Source organism: Gallus gallus, chromosome 5 (genome assembly GCF_016699485.2).
Source record: "Gallus gallus isolate bGalGal1 chromosome 5, bGalGal1.mat.broiler.GRCg7b, whole genome shotgun sequence".
Lineage (NCBI taxonomy): Eukaryota > Metazoa > Chordata > Aves > Galliformes > Phasianidae > Gallus > Gallus gallus.
In genome coordinates, this window is record NC_052536.1 from 47833294 (window position 1) to 47846206 (window position 12913).

Below are 12913 nucleotides of genomic sequence, written 5' to 3' on the forward strand. Positions count from 1 at the left end.
GTGAAGTTTCAAAACTCCTAACTATGCAACTTTTTTCATGAAAATATTGCTCATTATGCAGGCCTCCATAACATTTGAAGTTTTGATAAGTACTGATAAGACTAACTGAATACAGTGCATATATAATAAATGCAAGAATATTAAAAGTCTTAACAGGATGTCATTTGCTATACTGTTGCTCATTGTATCCCACACCAGTTGTATGCACCTGGGAATGCAGATAAAGGTGTTTATTCTGTCCATACAAGGTCATATGGTTCTAGGACTTGTATTTTTGTTGACACGAGAAGCTTCTGAATTAAACTGATTGAAGAGTCCACATCAAAACTTCTGCTGCACTAGGAAGTAAGCAGCATTTTCACAGCATAGTGCCTAAGTTATATAGACAGTGAGGTGCATAGTACAAGGAACTAAAGAAAAAAATTGTAGTTCTATTTTCTTCTAAAAATGGGAATCAACAATACCATGAGTTTGGCTTGAGTGGCAGACAGATAATTACATTTTCTTACCTCCTTATCACTTTAGGATTTTAGATGTGATAATGTGATTTAGATTTAAAAATAAGTTACCTCCCTTTAGTCTATAGGAATCATGTAGGCTAGTTAAATCATGAGACATGCTAAAATCTCTGTGTGTTTGCAAATCACACTGTTACCAAGATGTCAAATGCAGGATAAAATAATTACTTGTACACTTAGACTATGAAAATCATTGATAAATTAAACCAAGTTGTCTACCATCTGTCCTGGTAGGTTCTCTAGGTGTGAAGATATGGTTTTGTGCATACAGATTCTAAAAAGCTTAGGAAATAATACATTAGTATTTCTGATATATTTGTCATGACAGGAGTGTTTTCCCAGGCCTGTAATCGGAAGAGAAGTGCAAAATTTGGCACTTTGCTCTCCTGCATTCTAAAGAGGAGAGCACTTACAAGTAATTATCTCATTACTTGAATATGAGAGTTTGAACGAATCTATTAACCAGATAAGCAGCTATTTCAGAAATAAAGCAATCATCAGCTCAAAAAGGTCAAAGTTTCTACTGGCATACCCGTGGTGTCCTTGGGAAAACAGGACTGGAGTGCAGCTGATTATGGCTTTCCATGAGCTTCAATTAATTCTGTAGTTTTGCAAATATAAAGCCATCTCCAAGAAACTTTTTACTGAAGTGTTTAAGAACTGCTTTGCTCACTTTTATTTATCCTTTTGAGAAGAGTTGATGGCAGCAGTACTGGATTCATTAAATTGGAGTTCATTTTTTCTCTACATACATACTATTTCAATAAGAGATGAGTTCTATTCCCTATCTTGACAATAATCTCCTATTCACCACTTGAAATGTCCGAGTATTTCACACTTCACTGGCTGTTTATCTGGAGTGAATAAGTAATTTTGCATTTATTTTTGCCAGGAGGATCTGTGCAAATTTTTTAATATAGTTAAGAGTACAAGTTACTGCTAAGATTAAATTCTTTATTTGGACTTCTATCACATCGGAGAGAGTATTTTTAGCATTTACTAGTTGTATGAAGCTCTACTTAAACGAATACCACCCAACTCCCTTCAAAACACAACCAAATAAATATTAGGAAATTTCCCTTCCTGAACTACTCTAGTTGTTTAGAACCTCCTTATTGAGATCCTGCATCTCAATAATACTTTGATTTGTGTTTTTTTTAATAGTTAGTAAGTTCTTCGAAATTAACCACTTGTTTAAATCAATGAATACCCACTGTGCAAAGCCACCAGGGAAGTAATTACAAATTAAAAATGTAAACACATTTGTTATGTTGGCTACAATTTGATACAGTTACAGAATAGAAGATCAAAGATGTAAGAATTATCTTGAGATGCATTATTGGGTTTTTTTTCTGACACTTTAGAATGATTTTTCCCAGGTACAAGAAAAAATAAGCTATTTATTTTGGGACTCTCTCCTATAACCTGAAGACTTTAGGAGCTCACTCTTTGTAACTACAGAAAATTAGAAATAAAATGCCTAATTCCCATATGTTTAAATGATGATAAAAAAGTGCAATTCTGCTTTAGTCTGGCAGATGGTGAAAAAAGTCATTGGTGTGGGTAGCAGTTAGGTTTTCCCCCTCTGTGCAGTGAGTGATACATTTGAGTGATATTCTTGCTTGCCCATTAGGCATCAGTTAAACTGCAGCTTTGGTAATTAATTCTTAGGTCAACTCTAATTTAGTAAGTTACTTTTGTCTTTTACTTGTTTGTGATTTGTTGAGAATTTGCCTTTGCCAGTGTTATTATTATGAAGTCTTTTGACAAGTTATTTCTAGATTAGATAGTGAAGAAAACAGTAGCCTTGTATAGAGAGAAAAACCTGTTGGGTAATATTTCAATCAATTAAAAGTGGTATTTTTTCCTCTTAAATTTCTATTTAAAGAAAAAAATGAGAAAGAGAAGCTTACTCTGCTCCTGCAGAAGATAATTAGTTGTGTTCTTTGTTATAGCTTGGACTGCTAAAAACGTATGTTTACTTGTGTAACATTTTAGGATCCAGCACAGTCTTCAGGTTTTCATCCTTCAGCAGCTGTCGTTGCAGTAGGGACGCTAACTGGAAGGTAAGATGCACAGATAGATGCCTTGGGCACCAACAAGCAGCACAATTTTTCCAGCTCAATATATCCCAAGTTCGTGTTCTTGACTTGCAGATGTGTGCCCGATGTATGTTCATCCCCCACTGATTTGAACTGGATTTGAGAATGAAATTTATTTGTGGTGTTGAGAAATCCTAGTTTTGGAGCAGTGCACTGTTTGCTGAGTATTGCATGAACATGGAATGAGGAAATGGTTTCTGTCCTGAGAGTGTGACAATCTCAGATCAGTGCCAGGAGGCAGATTTTGGCAGGACTGGCAGTCTGGGTCAGCATCAGATGGTGGATGGGAGGTGTTCTCACAGTATCAGTGATCTATGTGTTAAATCTCTTGTCCATTGCAGCAAAGGAGAGTTGAACAGAGGGGTCTGAGATAAGCAATTAACTTTGCTGGTGTGTACATAGAGCTTGTCTGAGGCTTAGAAGGCAGCATGGAGGAAATCCCTTAGAAAAAGAATGTTCATTTGAAGATTTAACAAGTGGTTTATTATCTCTGATGCACTAATGTCAGAAAGCTTTAACAAAATTTCAGCAAACGTCCCACTGTGCTAGACATAGTGTTAAAATGCATGTGAAGAGGCTTCTTCTGCCTGAAGAGTGTAATCTGTAGACAAGACAGACAAAAAGCAGGGTGAAAAATAGTACCTCTGTTTTACAGAAGAGATTGAGCCACTGGATGCATCCTGGATCAGTGGCAGACCCTTGGTTTAACTGGGATTGTCCAAGTCATAACCGAGTGCCTTTGCCATAACTTCAGCCTCTCCTTCAGTGTCACTTGAGGGCAGACTTTGCCATTAGTACTGAAAGCAATTGTGCTTAACTGAAAACATACAGAATGCTTATAGGTTGTGAGCCAAGAGTATTTGATTATTTGTCCCCAAAACTATGTTAGGAGTCTTGTGAGGATTCTTTCCATTGGATTATCATCACTGTATTTTGTTGTTAATGTTTTGATGCACGTATTGAAATGAAATTTTTATATTTGACCCTTGTACATAGTTCCAAAATTATATTTTAATTAAAAATAAATTAATAAAGCTAATCATCATGTCAAAAGAGAATGGTCTAGATTCTTTTGTTCTAGGCGTTAATCAATTGAATTGTTAATATAGCATAGAGGAATTTTAAGGAGAAGGGTCATTACATATAATTTTTTTTCTTTATTGTAATGAAGAGCACTGAGTAGAACAATAAAATCTTTTTTTATTGCTATTTGGGTCAATGTCAGGTAGTTATTCTGTTTAAAAATCATTGGAAAGGAACTGTCCTTGTAAAGTAATAATAAAGCAAAATGAGTAGAAGTTGCTGTTTTTCTTTCACTGGTATAAAACTTACGCTTTTTGGATAGAGCAAAAGTTGGTTAAGATTGTAGTAGATTTAAATTTCTTATGGAATGACTTATTAGTCTCTTTCTGTATTTACAACAGGTGGTTTGTGTTTGACACAGAAACAAAAGACTTGGTCACTGTACACACAGATGGAAACGAGCAGCTGTCTGTAATGCGTTACTCACCAGGTTCGAGAGCATTTATTTACTGCTTTTTAATTCTTTGTAGTTTATTTTAAGACCATTTCCCACTTGAAACACTTACATTGAAAATAAATATGCAGCGTAACATTGGCCCTGTGTGGCTGATGTCTTACTTTCTGGAGTCCACTGCCTCCACCTTACCCACTGCGTTTGTTCTGGCTTCACTGGGAAGGGAAAAACAAATGCAACTGAACTGTGCAGGTTGTTGCAATCAGGTTAGCTCTAAATGGGCTGTCGCTGTTTCCTGAAGTGCCATATGCTTCTAATGGTGATATTTTCTATATGAACTTGCAGTGTTCGATGACACGTGCATCAAACACAACTTAAAAACCAAGATTTTTTCAACACCATCCTTTTTCAAGATCACAGCCTTTAAGTATAGTTCTTATACTTTAACTTTTCTTACTGGAGTAATTACAGTTGAATGTTGTGTTTTTTAGATGGAAATTTCCTGGCAATAGGTTCCCATGACAACTCTATTTATATATATGGCGTAAATGAAAATGGAAGAAAGTACACTAGAATTGGCAAATGTTCAGTAAGTAACCTTTCTTTTTCCTCCTAGTTCAGTGACACCATAAGTATGTTTTGCATCACTATTAATGTGGTCATCGATATATCAAGAGAGAGATACTGTTCAGTTAATGCTGTATTTTTCTCTTTGTAGGGTCATTCCAGCTTCATCACTCATCTGGATTGGTCTGTTAACTCCCAGTATCTTGTGTCTAATTCGGGAGACTATGAAATCCTATATTGTGAGTAAAAATCATACTTAATCATTTCGTATACAGTTCATGCAGTCTAATTCAGATTTAAAATTTAAATGAAATGTATAGCTGCCAAGATAGACCATATGTTTTAATTCATCTGCTGCAATCAAAATCTATCTGGTTTGAAAATTAAAAATGTTCATCATACTCTTTCTTGTTTTTTTTTTGTTTTTTGTAGGGATCCCCTCTGCTTGTAAACAAGTAGTGAGTGTTGAAACAACGAGAGATATAGAATGGGCCACGTACACCTGTACTTTAGGATTCCATGTTTTTGGTAAGTATCTTTCCTCTCAAACTTTTATCATCCTTGTTATTCACAAATACTGTGGATGCCAATTTTTTTCTTGTGAAACATGACTATTCTTACTTCAGGGGTAAATACAGCACTTCTGTTATGCCATCCTTATTGCAATCTGTCGTCTTCTTTCAACCCAGAAAGGCTGTGATTTAATATTCTTGCTAGCTGCAAGTATAAATATTAAATTAAGACACAAGTGAGAGGGAAAAAAAAAGAAACTGCACTCTGCCCTTTCTGTCACACCAGTGCTGCCTTCTCATCTCTTTCAATTTAAGGTTCCATTTCTATTGAATTGTCAGTCATTTTATGACCACTGGGCCAGATCTCCATTTCAGACCAGTTTCCTTTGCACTGGTTGCTGTGCAGACACAAAAGGGGTGGCAGACCTATCATTATGTACTTCAACGTAATTTGTTGCCAATTTGATAGAATGTGTAACAATTAAATGACTTGAAAGAAGTAAAAAATGTAACACAATCATAATGAATTGTTTCTATGGGATTTCTGCTGCTTTTGCTTTTGTGCTGTATATTTTTTTTATTAATTCCACAATGCATGCGGAACTAAACAGATCATCGTTAAAACTGAATGCAAGAGCCATAGGAAGTCATAAAAGATGTTCAAAGAGGAGTCTGTTTTAGTATAAGCATTAAGCAGAGAAGATTTTTGCCTATGTTTCAGGCAGGATAAATGCATTGATGTATTTGAAAGCAGCCAGAAAGGACATGTTTTTACAGCCTAAAAGATGGGATGGCAGTAACAATATGCCAGGAAGAAACATTCAAATTTGGTAATGTTTAACTGACAGGCACTGCTTGGGTATCACAACAACACACAGACTTAGTAAGAAGAACAAATCTGCATGTTAACATCATGCATTTCTCACATGAGGGATGGAGGTCTGCATAATAGAACTGTTAATATATTCAAGTCCGCAGTGCTTGGGGTTGGATTACAACTGACACAAAGTTAGAAAGTCTTTGGATTTAATGTCAAAGATTCACATGTGGGGAACCTATGGAAACATTGCAGACCCCTTTATTCTTAATCTTCTATGCAGAACAGGTTTATTTTAAACTATGTATTGCTGCTAAAGCAACAAGTATAAGGAATAATTAAGGGTAGCTGTTAACGTGAGTAATTCTCTCAATCATTATTTTATTAATGTAATAGAAATTGTGAGGAAGTTAATCAATAAATAGAATTTTAAAGTAAAAGGATATAAATTATTCAAAAAGGATATGTGATACCGAGAGAAAGAACCCAGTACCGTATATACTGAGGATTCATAGATATATAGTTAAGTTCACACTGGTGAGGTACAAAGATAACACTAATTATAGGTGAAGGGAAAAAAAAAAAAAAAAAAGAATTTTAGTGAGGACTGAGTGGCCCATCCTCATGGGAAGATAAATGATTACAATTTTTTTGCTATGTAGCAGAATTAGTCAAAGCCCAAGAACTGCTTAGGATGTGAAATTTGAACAATTCCAGTGTCTTTTGGGAAGGAATTGCAGTACAGTGGCTACTCAGCAAGATCTCCAAATAATTTTCACAGGAAAAGTAGATGAGGACCTAAAGGGGAGTTTATTCCAGGTGGGATTCAGTTGAGGTGGAAAGAACTTACTGAGAGTGTGAACACATACTGTGTAGGAATGACCGGAATCAGGGAGGTCATACAGGAAGAAAAAAAGGAGCAACAAAATGAAATTAGTGGACTTCAGAGAGGTAAACTGCATAAATCCAAAATTCTATTTGGGAATATTTGAAGCTGGAGAACAGGAGTTGGGGAAGTGTGGTAACTTCTTAACTGATCTGATGGTTGGAAGCTGCTAGCACAGAGGAGAGGTAGAAATGGCAGCAAGACAGCAACTTGGTTAAATTGTTAAGCTGGTTAAACCTAGAAGGAAGAGTAGTACTGAAAGTAGAAACTGTTGGAGGACCAATCTAATATAAATGTACAGTTGTGGCACGTGCAGTAATAACAGAAGAAACAATGAGTATTGAGATGCTGCATGGAGAGGAGGAAGAGGAGAATTGATACTGTGAAAGCTGAGGTGTTAATGCTCTTTTTTCTTTTATATACCTCAATTAGAGGACTTTGTATAACCTGATGGCTAACCCAGTTAGTATCAGTATGACCTTTGCTTTTGGTAGGGAGGAATAAATTTCAAAATCAGGTATTTTTCAAAGTATCAGACTGTGACAAACTTTGTTATATCTCTAGAAACAACTGATAAGCATAATCTCAAGACCATCAGTATTAATTTTCAGGACCTCACTGAGAAGAAGTAAGGTACTGGAAACATGGAGAAGAGTGAACATAATATGTCAATTTGTATACTTCAGACCCCATGTGGAGAGAAGAAAGTGCAAAGTTAGTGGCTTTAAAAATAAAGAGTCTTATTAATGAAGAGAAATGAAGAGTCTTATAAATTCTAAATTGGAAGCAAGTCTAATAATGTTGGAAGTCACTCTGTCTTTCAGTACATGGTGGTCTCTGAGCAGCTAATATGAGCAGGTTTAAAATTTTTGCCAGGATTGCCCCACTGGCCATAGGAGATGCAATCACGTCATCTAGGATGAGATATTTAGGAGATGGGTAGTTCAGTAACTGCTGGCTGACTTAAAGTAAGGATATTTTCTCACTCAGGTAGAACTGTGTCAAAATCACAGATAAGCATGCATAGCATTCACAGTTCATCATAATCCAGGCAAGATGGAAAATGAACATTGATCTTTTGAACACCTGTCTTCAAGTATGGAAACAGGTCAGTCAGCCTGGAAGTGTTTAGAGATTATTCAACTGAAAATCAGTACCATGTAAGGAAATGTGTTCAGTGTGGGATATCTTAGTGATACAAACACACGTACAGGACAGAAGACTATAAAAGGCTTTCTGATCTGTATGCCCTTGCAAAGAGCACCTTGGGCTGCTGGATACATAACCCAAGGCCTTAGGTGATATTGCATGTTTGTTTTGGCTCAGTTTTAGAAAAATCAGTTTTTGAGGATGAAGAACAGGAGTAGAGGAAATGTTAGGTGCTGTGAAACATTGCAAGCAAAGCAGAGATGAGGCTGGTTGGGTTAAAAAGTGTCTAGGAAGGCTGTACCATGAATTACATTTTGGACTATAAGTAGTATGGGTGATAAGTGTGTATAATTTGTAGGTGGAGTGAAGCTGCAGGATTAGTAAATTGGCAAACAGAAGAATGGTATGAAAAAGTAAGGCAATTCTATAGGACAAAAGAAGGTTGTAAGCCTGAATGGCAGAACCCAGTTGTAGAAATAGAGAATAGAAAGCTAACAGACAAGAGAGCAGTTCTGCACAGAAAGGTCAGATTACTCTTGCATGCAAACTGAACGTGACTCAACACTATTATGCTGTTATTAAAAAAGGCAGATGCGTTAGAGGGATATGTAATGAAAAGGATGCCATGCAAAATGTGGAATCGTCATTCATTTATCAGCATCTGCTTCGGTAACAGCTGGAATACTGCTTCTGGCTTTTATGTATTGGACCAACAGATAACGTAGCCCAAGTGCTGACGAACAAGATTACACATGTACATATTGTTCTGTGAGAAGAGATGTAATGAATGAATTTACAAAAAGAAAAGAAGAAAAGAACATGGCATCAGTCTTGGAATGAGAGAATGGAAGTGGTCTCTTTATCGTGTCTGCAGAGGATGGGAGGAAAAACTGGGCTAATTTTTCAGCAAAAGTGAATAAATTATGTACTAGAGAAAATCAGAGTGGCACTGAAATCATTTTGAAAGATCACAATCTCGAAGAAAAACAAACAAAACTGATATAATTCTTTCCCTATTTTGAAATAGTAATCCTGTTCTTCAAATCATCTCTTTTTAGGGGTTCTCAGTTCATCGTACCAACATCTCGAGAAAACTCCTGTCTGTTTTTCAGCCTGTTTTCCCTCAAGGCAGTTATTTAAAACAGCTTTTCTGTGTCTCTTCATTCTATGTAGCATTCACGAGTAGCCATTACTGCATTTCTTCTTTGTACATTCCTTCTCTTTCTTCCCTGCCTTTTACTTTAATATCCCTGATCTAGCAAAGAGATGTTTCCACACAGGTCAGAATAGCGGGTAACTGGCAGTCCGCAAATCAATACTCTGTTTCATTTACAGTAATGTGCAACTCCTTCAAGATCACTTGCATAAAGACATGATGAAATCACTTCCTCTGAGTGCTTTTTTTGCTTGTGTGGAGGGATGCAAAGATTATATTCGGGAAGAACTGCATGCAGATCCAAGCTAGTTTGTTTAGCTACTGTTCTACAGTAGGGATAGATTCCCATTTTGATGGCCACATAAGGGAAATTGAGTGTGCCTGTCCTGCCATGGGTGCCCTTCAAGAAGGGGGTAGGAAAAGCAGTAGGGAGCAGCAAATGCCTCATCCTGAAGCGCGATGACAGTGAAGGAAGAGCACACACTCAAGTAGTAGGGCTTCAAAGGGACATCGCAGTGGTGTTTGGTTTGTTTTTTTTATATAAGAGCAGTCATTGAAAATCATCATGCCAAGAAATAGCTTTCTTTTTTTCCCAAATCACATTGACAGAACATGTGTTATACCTAATTATGCCAGCGGCCTCTGAAAGTCAGGTATCATTTATGCAAAGAAGGGATTGGATTAAGTACGAATTATGAAAATCTTTAAGAAAAACACAACTGCATATGGAAAAAAAAAAGCAGAAATCTCAGTAGCTGATGGGATTTTGTTGCAATTTCAGCAGGCAAGTATTTGGAAGTGTTAAAGATTTGATGCAAAAGTTTCTTCCTTGCACGGTAGTGTCCATGGTTGAATTTTAGAGCAACAGTTCTTGCAAGGACAGCAAGGAGTAGAGGATGTGAAGAAGAAGAATTACTTATATAAGTAATTGTACCTAAAGAAAAACATTTAAAATTTTAGAGCATTCTGTTTCTTTTTGAGGGATTAATTATGAAGTAACATTTAAAACCATATAATTTCTTGTGCCATAAGTCAAAAAGTAAAGCAATATGCAGAGAGTACATCGAGTCATACATGGACAGTTACGAAGGCTGTAGTAATGTGAAGAAATGTTTACCACCTCTGTTAATAAACAGAAGGGAAAAGAAAAGCAGCGATGTGTTATTTGTTACAAAAACATACCAAGATTCTTTTAGGCTCTGAGACATGTCCATGATTCAGCAGAATTTCTTCCTTTTTTTCCCCTTGTAGAGTAAAGAGCTCTTTGCTGGCTGGAGAAATTGAAATATTTGTGTACTTGATTTCCTATTATTAGGACCTGCTCTGCTGCTGCTTCTGAAGGATGCATACTAACTCAACTGCAGTTACTCTTATAGTTTTTTAAACAAGTAACAATAATTAAACAAAAACTTCAGCTGCCACTTCTGTTTCCATTATAGAGGCACTTAATTAGTCCTCCATGTTTCAGGTGTATGGCCTGAAGGTTCGGATGGAACAGATATCAATGCTGTTTGCCGATCACATGGGAGAAAACTGCTGTCAACAGGGGATGATTTTGGCAAAGTACATCTCTTCTCATATCCGTGTTCACAGTTCAGGGTAAGGAATTTCAAAACAATTCACTTTTGTAACTTAGAGAAATGTAGGAAGTGTTGTTTTCCTATTTACAAACGAAAAAGTAGGGTTAAGTATACTCCAAAAGAATTTACCTAAGCCTGAGGCTAACATTAAGTTTTAATTTAATACTGAAGCATTTTAAGGGTGATGGGATGCCTTGGTTTCGTTGTAGCTTGAATGTTACAATGATGTTTTCCGGACACTTTACATTCTCACTCCTGTGGTGTTTTCTAGGCTCCCAGCCATGTGTACGGTGGACACAGCAGTCATGTAACTAATGTAGACTTTCTCTGTGAAGATACCCATCTCATCTCCACAGGCGGAAAAGATACAAGTATTATGCAGTGGCGAGTCATATAGAGGAAACATCTGTGTGAACGTGCACAGTTGAGTCGACCATGCACAGAACTTATGTATAAACTGTATATTTAAAACTTAACAGTATGTTTGCAGTTCAGCCTGGTCACTGTGATTTTTGTTTAAAAAATTCTTACAAACCTCAGGAAAATTAAGCCCTGTGCTGGTTACTTTACTCAGTTTAGTGATTTTTTTTTTTCATTGTTGTCACACCTTAAGAATGATTGTTTTTCTTTTGTGTACAATATACAATGCAGTACAAGTTTAATATAAAAATGTGGCTTGACAGTTTGCAATACAGTGGTATCAGCGGAATGTGACTATCTTAAATGTTGTCTATAAACACTGCTAAAATGGTCACAAAAATGCCTTTCAAAAACTGTATATATGTGCTTACATGTTTCACTGTCTACACTTTGTACTGTATATCTACTTAGAAATCTTTGGCAATGTCAAGGTACCGAGTTGCTTCTGATAGAGGATGATGAATCGATACAAAAGGTATAAAGAAGATGTAAACAGTAGCGTTCTTGATCTGCAAATGTGAATGCTGGCAAATGTATGTTCTCTTGGGAGTAGCACACTTTGAGTACCACCTGTGAAGAGTTATATTTCCTCTCAGAGGAGTGAAGCAGTGGATTATGTCCTGGTTTGAGCTGACTATCTCAGCAGGGTTTACAGATGGCCTTTGTGGTTCAGGTATTCCGGAGAAGTTTCAATTAAAAATCTTTTTACTTGTATATGACAAATTTCTTTTTGCAAATCAAACACAAAAAGCTTGACCACATCCCCATTATTGGTTGATATATTTAACTAATATGTATATTAATCAGCATGATGCTATATTGTACATGTATAAGATTTTAGCAGTTCATAACAAATGGTAAGGCAATCCAGCTTTACTTTTTTATGCTTATGGATATTGTATATTTGTATTTTAAGACCAAGTAGACCAAGTCTAAAGATATCTTTTTAAGTGTACCATAAACCTGCATAGGGTAAAGGAAGTCTTCAAACCTACATGAAATATTAATGTGTAACTTCTGGCCCCTGTGTTTTGTGCATGGATGGATATTTATAGTACGAAATAAGATTGTGTTTTGCAATGAAGTAATAGTGGAGGTGGTATAAAATGGTTAAGAAGGCCTTATCAATGGTGATTGTGACACAGATTGAAATGTATTGTTTACTTTGAGGAATGTATCTGAAGAATTTTAAGAGAGAGGAGTCTTCAGTGGACTCGAAAAAAGCTATTAAAATTTTGCTCACAATGGACAGTACGTGTTAATTCTCTGAACTCTAAAGCACTGGTTGTTTAGAGTGATTGAAATGAAATGGAATCAATAAATTTTGAAACTTTTTTTTATTACATCTCCACCCTCCTACACTGAAAGTGCAGGGCACCAATAAACATGTATTAAAATGAATTTTCACTGTATTCTTACTGTGTAGTACAATATATTTGCTTTAACATTAAATACTAGAAGAGAAAGGCTTTTACCTAATGATGTACATTTGTGAATTTGAGATTAGAGTAGCTTTTGAAAGCATTTGGGAATAAAATGCAAATTGTGATACATAATTTCATGCATTAGCATGTGTCTGAGAATGTGAACTCTGTACATGGAGAGTGAAGCTCTGCTTCTACAGAAAGGGAGAAGTACATACTGCTTGCTTTCACCCATAGACTTCCTTGGTTCTGCCTGCTAGTACATACCATTTATTTCTCAGTGCTTGACTGGCAGAAGAGTGTCG

General features: G+C 36.2%; 1 protein-coding gene across 18 annotated transcripts in view; it reads left to right on the forward strand.

Annotated features, from left to right (window-relative positions):
- EML1 (EMAP like 1) overlaps positions 1-12585 on the forward strand; it is a 120050-nt gene extending 107465 nt beyond the window's left edge. For all 18 annotated transcript variants that reach the window (XM_025151235.3, XM_040701249.2, XM_040701251.2 and 15 more), the window contains 7 exons: positions 2517-2584; positions 4045-4133; positions 4589-4686; positions 4816-4903; positions 5097-5192; positions 10653-10783; positions 11036-12585. In XM_025151235.3, the coding sequence (XP_025007003.1) occupies positions 2517-2584; positions 4045-4133; positions 4589-4686; positions 4816-4903; positions 5097-5192; positions 10653-10783; positions 11036-11161 (696 nt within the window). In that variant the 3' untranslated portion in view covers positions 11162-12585. The remainder of the gene's footprint in view (positions 1-2516; positions 2585-4044; positions 4134-4588; positions 4687-4815; positions 4904-5096; positions 5193-10652; positions 10784-11035) is intronic.
- Positions 12586-12913: the final 328 nt, after the last annotated feature.